This window comes from Cheilinus undulatus, linkage group 8 (genome assembly GCF_018320785.1).
Source record: "Cheilinus undulatus linkage group 8, ASM1832078v1, whole genome shotgun sequence".
In the NCBI taxonomy this organism is placed as follows: domain Eukaryota; kingdom Metazoa; phylum Chordata; class Actinopteri; order Labriformes; family Labridae; genus Cheilinus; species Cheilinus undulatus.
The window spans coordinates 31,373,250-31,381,440 of record NC_054872.1 but is presented as its reverse complement, the minus strand read 5'-3'; the positions used below and the strand labels follow the sequence as shown (position 1 = coordinate 31,381,440).

The 8,191-nt window shown below is 38.2% G+C and overlaps 1 protein-coding gene across 2 annotated transcripts; it reads left to right on the top strand.

Annotated features, from left to right (window-relative positions):
- The first annotated feature begins 1,402 nt into the window (after window positions 1-1,402).
- Window positions 1,403-8,120, top strand: josd2 (Josephin domain containing 2). 2 transcript variants are annotated; one of them, XM_041794470.1, is made up of 5 exons: window positions 1,403-1,658; window positions 1,917-2,045; window positions 3,869-3,994; window positions 5,389-5,583; window positions 5,818-8,120. In XM_041794470.1, the coding sequence occupies exons 2-5, from the start codon at window positions 1,924-1,926 to the stop codon at window positions 5,927-5,929; spliced, it is 555 nt and encodes a 184-aa protein (XP_041650404.1). In that variant the 5' UTR covers window positions 1,403-1,658; window positions 1,917-1,923; the 3' UTR covers window positions 5,930-8,120. The 2 variants fall into 2 exon arrangements, with proteins under 2 accessions (XP_041650404.1, XP_041650405.1); XM_041794471.1 differs by lacking the exon at window positions 1,403-1,658 and having other exon boundaries at window positions 1,669-2,045.
- The last annotated feature ends 71 nt before the right edge of the window (window positions 8,121-8,191 follow it).

Below are 8,191 nucleotides of genomic sequence, written 5' to 3'. Positions count from 1 at the left end.
CATCTAAAGCACACCTAAAAAACTCGCCAAAAGGCATGATGGCAAAACTCTACCCCCAGATTTGAAATGGTGGGTAAAGCATCAGTTGACTCTCTACAACAGTGATTTTCAACTAGAGGCCTGGGGGCCACATCAGGCCCCCCATGGCTTCCAATCCGGCCCTTAGAGGATTATTAAATTCAGAATATTTGAGAGGGCAAAAATATAGTGGGCTTTTGTTTAACGTTTTTCTTGACATTTAAATAAGACCTTTAACCTAGCAGCTTATAGGATGAGAAGCAAACTCATATTTCTATAATTTGGCATGTTAAACACGTACTTACTATTGTTATCTTCATTAAAGTTGCACTTTTGCGCATCAGATTTCTACAAAAAGCTCTTTCAGAGTGCAATTAGCCCCTCTTAGAATCTTTATGGAAGAACCGTTTCTGGCACATGTTTTCAGTCAATCACTAGACAGCGTATTAGCATCAAACTCAATGATAGACATCATGAGTGCTCCAGAAATATGTAGCTAAAACATGCTCTTTGTGGCTGGCTGCAGTAAAGTTGATAGAGACAGAACTCACTGTTAAAGGCTTAAAGTTGCATTAATGTCGGAAGGATATTTTTTACAAGAATATGTTGATTAGATGAAAATATGGAATTTATTTCTGTTTATTTCCGTGTTTGGCCCCCACAGCATCATTTAGGAAAAAAAGCTGGCCCTTGTGAAAATGGAGTTGATGACCCCTGGTCTACAGAGCTGGACTAACACTGAATGCATTAACAGTGTCAAGTAAGTCCAACATTGATGGCCATTTCACCAGGGGTGGAAATTAACTAATTACATTTACTCAAATAACTGTGTATCTTTTTTATGTATGTGTACTCCTCAGGTACTTTTAATATCACTCCTTTTACTTTGACTTAAGTATATCTTGGGGGGATTAATTTCAATTTAAAAAGCATCAAGTACAGAGTAAAAATTAAAAAATATAGTTATAGCCTACAGACCATGATTGATTTATATTAAAAAGTATATATAAAAGGGTAAAACATCCAAGGGGGTGAATACTTTTTATAGGAACTGTAAGTCTGAAGAGTAACTATTATCACAGCTGTCCCATAGATATGTTGAAGAGAAATATTTGTCTTGCAAATTTTGTAAAGTGGAAGAATAAAGCTACAGGGAAGAGTAATATAGCCTACTTGTGCTTATGAGAGACACAAATATCCCAAACAGAGCTTTTAAACAGGAGATTAGACATTGTATTGTATTTTTTCCATTTAACAATCAATAATTAAAAACATATTTTATCAGTGAATGTCGAAGGTAAATCACATCACTCGTTTTCATGTATACCGAGACTTGACACTAGAGGGCGCTTTGACATAACGCCCACAGCCCATACAGCAGGGTCGAGCACAGTCTGTGCAACCATGTGAATACGTCTCCTGTGACGTTAATTTGTGTATTTATACTTGTATTTTTATGCAAATTAATAAAAATAAAAGCAGTACAAAAACAGTGGACGTTGCCTGATGCTACGGTGAATTCTTTTAATGGGCGTGACAGCTGCACATCAACAACACAATAACAACGGATCTACTTCCGGTTTCTGGATGTAGCTGTCAGTCTCCAGCATCGTTTCATCTCGAAATCGCTTTATCAGCAGGTCAGTGGCTTCATTTTTGTTGCTGATGAATAATTGTTTACTTTCCCGTTGTTTTGCAAATTATCAGCAACTAAACTAGAGTATTGTCGGTGTGCCGTCACAGTTTTGCCACCGTTAAAACAGCAGTAACGGTAGCTAGCTAACGACTTTTAAGTTAGCTCGATAAGACTGTGAACTGTGCTAGCTGCCTTATTCACTGCTTTTTGGTCCCCTGTTTATAACTTTGTCTAATTTTATGCCTTTGTTTTGACGATTAAGCGTTAGTATGAGCGAAGGAGAAGTTTTTCATGAGAAGCAACGTTTGGAGCTGTGCGCGATTCATGCACTCAACAACGTGCTCCAGGAGCGGGTGTTCACCAAAGAGACAGCCGATGACATCTGCAAACGGTAGGGCAACATTTTCACTGAGCATCGATGACTCTGCTGCTAATAAAGTTAAAGAGAAAGAACCATATTAGCCTGTGATGTTTATAGTCGAGTATATGAGTCTACAACTGGGGTGCTGCTAAACTAAAAGCTGGCCCCTGCGCCCCAGTGTCAGGTGTTTAGGTCAGCATCCATTTATTTCTCCACAATATGGTTTTTACCTGTTTTGTTGCAGTAGGTTGTTCCATCAATGACATGTGGACATTTGTAGTTTCACAAAATACTTCTTAAACTAAGGTAATAATGTTACAATATTTAAAAGTGAGATGTAATACAAGAAGTGGAAAGTAACTTTTAACACATGTACTCAAACGACTGTTAGTTGAGTAGTTTTTTGCGGGGGTCTTGTACTTTTTCCACATCTGACGACTACACTAGTATAGGTCGAGAAAGTGATTCAACATCATGTCTCAAAACAACTGTTGTATTTTAGCCTTCCGGGCTGGCCGCAGAAAAGCATCCCCACAACATGGTGCTACCACCACTGTATTCACAGAGGAGGTGGGGTTTTTTGTGGTGATGTGCATGTGCAGTCTTCGGTGTCTGCCAAACACAGCATCTCCCCTGATGGCCAAAGAAAAGCCCAGTTTGCTCTTATCAGACCAAAGAACTTTCTTCCACTTGACCGTGGAGTCTCCCACATGCCTTTTGGTGAACTTTGGTCAAGATTTAATGAGTTTTCTTCAACAGTGGCTTTCTTTATTCCACTCTCCCATAAAGCTTCACAGGTGAAGAATCAGGGCAACAGTTGCTGAAGAGTCCCTCATCTTAGCTGCTGAAGCTTGTAACTCCTTTAGAGAAGTCAAAGATAACTTGGTGGCCTTATTAACTAGTCTCCTTCTTGCACTGTCACTCAGTTTGTGATGACAGCCTGACTGAGGCAGATTTACAGATGTGCCACATTCCTCTAATTTCTTGATGAAGGATTTAATTGAACTCTGGGGATGTTCAAGGCCTTGGAAATATATTTTTGTATCCACTCCCTGACTTATACTTTTCAATAACCTTTTCTCTAAATAGCTTGGAGTGTTCTTTTGTCTTCATGGTGTAATGGTAGCCAGGAATACTAATTAACCAATGACTGGACCCTACAGACATAAGTGTATTTATACTACAATTACGCCAGGTTTTCCCCTTTTCACTAATTGCGAGAGTACTAACACCAGTTGGCTGGACTTCTGTTGAATTTAGTAAATCACTTTAAAGAGGATGAATATTTATGCAGTTTGTTATTTTACATTACATATTTTATTTAATTTGCATTAGTTTATAGAAATGCAAATTAAATAAAAATTATGTTATGTAAAAATTCAAACTGAATTCACCTTTTTATACCCAAATTTGAGCCGGCTCACTGGGCTTCTCTGAGAAGTCAGAAATGAATCAAGCATAACATTCAACCACTAAAACTCATTTTTCTGATCAGGAATGCAAGTAAATAACTATAATTTGACATATTAATCAAGAAATAATAATGTGCTTTACTATTTTTTAGTTTTTTGGGGGGGTTTTTGTAATTTTGAAAATTCATGGATAACAATAATAATTATATTTTAGCATTAAAAATATCATTTCAGTTAAAGTGTTTCCACATATTAGTGTATTAACTATTGCAGAGACATAAAAATGATTTTGGTAATTAGCAATGCTGTTAATTTAGGGCAGCTGTGGCATAAACCTTACTTTGGGTGGTGGTCTAATAAAACTGTTAAGCACTGTATATAAAACCGTATATTGTGGATATCCTGTTTAAATTCTGTTGCTCTGATGAATCATCTTTCCAGGCTGGCACCACAGTGTGTGGTGAACCCTCATCGCTCAGTGTTAGGAACTGGGAATTATGACGTCAACGTCATCATGGCAGCACTACAGAGCAGGGACCTGGCTGCGGTTTGGTGGGACAAACGCAGGTGAGAGAAACACACAGATTCCTGTGAGATTAGAAACTTTTCTTTTTGAAGCAACTTGAAACCTGGTTGCAGAATTGTTTAATATCCCAGTATTGTGGGTTTGTCTTTTGGTTTAGTGGCTCAATTGATCTGTTCATTTGCAACAGATAAAAACTATATTCAGAGTAGCACCAGTTTATGAGTCAGGAAAATTAATTTTTCTGCGTAAGTAGGAGACTGTTAATGCATTTACTGGTTGTGCATCATACTTAAAATAATTTCTGAAGCATTTTTTTACACGTGGTGCAAAAAAATTTCAGGAACGGTTTCCTCTACGACAGGATACAGAAGACTTTCCCGGTCAGATTGGAGGGGTGAGGCAGGACATGGCATTAAAAAAATGCAGAAATTGTGAAAGAAGTGACAGTCTTATGTTAATATGACACTTTTTACTTTATATTAGTGCTACATATAACTGGGAGTATTTGCAGTCAGAAACTGAATATTAAATACACGCTGCTAAGCAGAACAGAGCAGTTTTGTAACCTGCACAAAGATCACATAGTTTGAACCCCCTTCCAATTGCTTGCTGTGGATTTTCCTGAGTCTTACTTGCTACTCTTACCTCAGCTTTCCTCTACAATTTTATAAGGGGTTTGTAGGAAAAAGTCAGGGTGAAAGGGATGAAAGCAGTGTTAATTTTGGCAGCTGTTTTTAATTTTAGTCTTAGTCTTTAGAAGAAATGTCTTTTAGTTTTAGTCCCATTTTAGTAATTTCTACCTGCTTTAGTTTTAGTGTAGTTTTAGTCGACAAAAACTCAAAAACATTTTAGTCTAGTTTTAGTCCATAAAAGTCCTCACATTTTAGTCTTGACTTTTAGTCCAAACAATTATTTTCTTGCCTAAATCTGGTACCAAGTCATGCTAGTGTGTTCCATGCACTCTGCCAAACCTGGGGTCCCTGATTTCTCCAGCTGAGAGGCAGAATTTACCCACAGTGGAGAAATATCACAGATTTTAAATGTCCGATGAAAACTACATTATGTTTTAGTCTAGTTTTAGTCATTTTGACGAAAGCTAAACTGAGTATTTGTCAGTTTTAGTCATTACAGATCTTTTTTTGTTAGACTTCGTCTAGTTTTTGTCATGGAAAAAGGCTGTTGATGAACATTTTTAGTCAACGAAGTTAACACTGGATGAAAGACATTGGCTGTTAGTGTTCACACATGCAGCTTGCCCCAGAATTGTTCAGTAGTTTGTGTGCATGAGGAATCTCTCCTGCTGTACTGAAGGTTTTTTATTCTGAGCCTTTAGGAGGTCATATGGGATTTCTGCCACATAAAATTCCTGAAATGTTATTGAAAACTGTATCGCTGAGAATTTTTTAATGCTTCTTCTTCTGTTTCAAAAATGCAGGACAGTACAGAGCCTTTGCATGTCAAAAGTTCAGGGTTTCATTCTCAACGTCCCATCAAGAGTATCTCTTGGAATCGTGTCCCTCCCACTCCGACGGCGACACTGGCTTGCAGTTCGGCAAGTTAACGGACAGTATTACAACTTGGACTCCAAACTGAAGAGTCCTGTCTGCATTGGAGGAGAAGCAGAACTACGGTAAGACTGTCACTACATCTTTAAACTTTTCTCTTCAGAGCAGACGTATGTGTGCCTGTTTTGAATTTCATCAAACCTTGTCTTGTGTTATCTGCTTGAACTCTTGTCTCAGCGAGTGACTCATCCCATACGAGTGGTCACATGAGGCTTACCTCACTGCTTGTTTGTGTCAGAATGCTGCATTCAGGCAATCTGCCCTCTGTCATTCTAACATAATCCTTGTTTGTCCTTCAGCACGTTTCTCAGTGAGCAGCTTTCTCAGGACGTGGCCGAGATGCTCCTGGTCGTCCGGCGAGAGGTGGAGGAGGACGGCTCGTGGCTGAACCCTGACAACCCCAATAAGTGATTTCTTGTGACAGGACAAAGCATGGGAAGAAAAACAACTCCTCTGGGAAAAATGACTTTTTTTTTTACAGAACAGACACCTCATGACAGAAAAGTCTTCAGGGAATGCACTAAAACCCATTTAATATCTACACTCAGATTCACATGGGAAATTCCAAAGAGAAGCAGAGACGTTTGTTTACTCCTGAACTGAAGGACTGTTTTGATTGTAACAGAAGCTAATGCTGTGATATGACTGATGTGTCTGCGCTGTTTGAACACAGGGAAGGGGCATGGACACTACATAGTTGGAGCTAAGTTTGGGCTAGTCTGGTGATAGCTTCGTTAACACAGTACTGATCTCACTGTTTTCTCATAGGACAGCAGCAGTGTTTGTGCATAAAAACATCTGCAAACACAGTTCACACATTTTCCACCATAGCTACCTTTGTTGTAGATTTTTACATCCAGGTTTGCCAAATTAAGATCAGTTTGTGCAAGATGGTTGTGTCAAAACTGATCAGTTATTAAGCAGCAAGTCTCTTGAGCAGAGACCTTTGTTTTGAACCTTCTATGCACTGCAGAGTTTGATTTGTTAGCGCCGTTTGTCTTTGTGTCCCTACAGGCACAGGTACTGTGAAAGCATCACCTGCACTGCAAAAACTCAGATCTAAGCAAGTGGATGTGTGAACTCCTTGGTCAGAAAGATTGTTTTTAATATTATTTTTTGGCATCTTTCACAAGATCAACCTCTTAGCACAGGATATAAAAAGCAAAACTTAAGTAAATAAGTAAAAAAGATCTGCTAAAACGTGTACTGTCCAAACTAGCCAGTACATTTAGAGTTTAGGACACAAAAGTAAAATGTGTCTCGCCCATTGACAACATTTTTACTTATTTGTATTGCATGTCATACTTGTGCTTTTTATATCTTGAAATTAGATGTTTATCTGGACTTGTTAGGGGAATGTCTCTACGTAGGACCTATTCACATTTGCATAAAACTCCTGCAAACATAAATTAATTTTTTTTGTTAAGGCTGGGCAGTATGGCTTTAAGTCAATATCACGATACATCTGGGGGTATATTGCAGTATTTTGAAATCTCTGGCTTGTTCAACTCTGGCAGCAAACAATTTGTGCCCAGGCCAATCATACTTTTGGTTGAGCGTCTTAAGAATTTTAAACCCTGTCTCTTTAACAACACTTACTTATGGTAATTGAAAGTAATGAGAGAATTCCATGCTGATTGCTCAAAACCTCCACATAATTTATACTCGACCAACACAATATAGCGGCAAGGTTGCGACACATCAATTATACTTGATACGTCGCCAAGCCCTATTTTTTAAGGGGGGGTTTTAGCCTGCAGCTGCATGTACGATGTAGCCCTATTCACCCTTGCGAAAAACTCCTGAAAACGTCTTGAGTTTACCTGATAAGCAATGTGCGAATGCAAACAGTTGAATTTCTCACACAAAATTTTTCCCTTCAAGCCATCTTGCATTTGTCCCCTCCCTCAACTAACAGGAGAACTTGAGGGGCAAGTGAGTCAGGAAGTTTTTCTGTGTAGGTTATCCAGGAAATTTCTTGAGATTTTGAGGGTTGCATGTGTAAAAATGGCTTAATGTGATTTAAAATTTCTGACCAGGAATAAGGTAGTTGCACTTGTTTAGATTCGATTTTTTTTGCAGTGTGGTAATGTACTGAAGGACTTCTAGTGTTTTTGCATGTTTTCAGACATTCATCAGAAACTTTGAAACATTTTCATAGCCTGATACTGTTTCTATTTTGTTTTTGCTGCTGCCAAGGCAGCCTTTGGTTTCCTTACATAAAGCTTCAGTGGATGACCCTTAGGGATTTGAAAGTGGTTGAGATTGACAATCCCAAAGCAAAGTCAATTTAAACTTATTGTTAGGCATTTATGCAGCTAAAATGAAAGGTCTTCTGTTTGGGTTTCACATAGCCATGTCATGAATGAATGCATTTGGAAGATCAGTTTTGAATTTGAAAATTGTCAGGGAGATCAAATATAATGTGCAAAATATGCAAAAGCACTGGTTGTATGACTGTAAATGTAACTTTTGTGTTTGTATTGTGTCTCTCCTCTTTGATCTATGCATATCCAAAAAGAATAGGAACACTCTGGTACACACTAGTGACCTAAAACATAAACTTATTGAAGCTTATTTATATTAAAGTTTGGCCTCTTGTTTTAAGTATGAATCATTTGTAGATGATGCTGTGTGTTTATTGTCTTTGCACTGACTTTAAGACATCATTGA

Coding starts and splice junctions, on each gene's coding strand:
- josd2 (XM_041794470.1), top strand. CDS start 1,924: ATGAGCGAAGGAGAAGTTTTTCATGAGAAGCAACGTTTGGAGCTGTGC. Junction 2,046..3,868: donor GCCGATGACATCTGCAAACG/GTAGGGCAACAT, acceptor TCATCTTTCCAG/GCTGGCACCACAGTGTGTGG. Junction 3,995..5,388: donor GTTTGGTGGGACAAACGCAG/GTGAGAGAAACA, acceptor TCAAAAATGCAG/GACAGTACAGAGCCTTTGCA.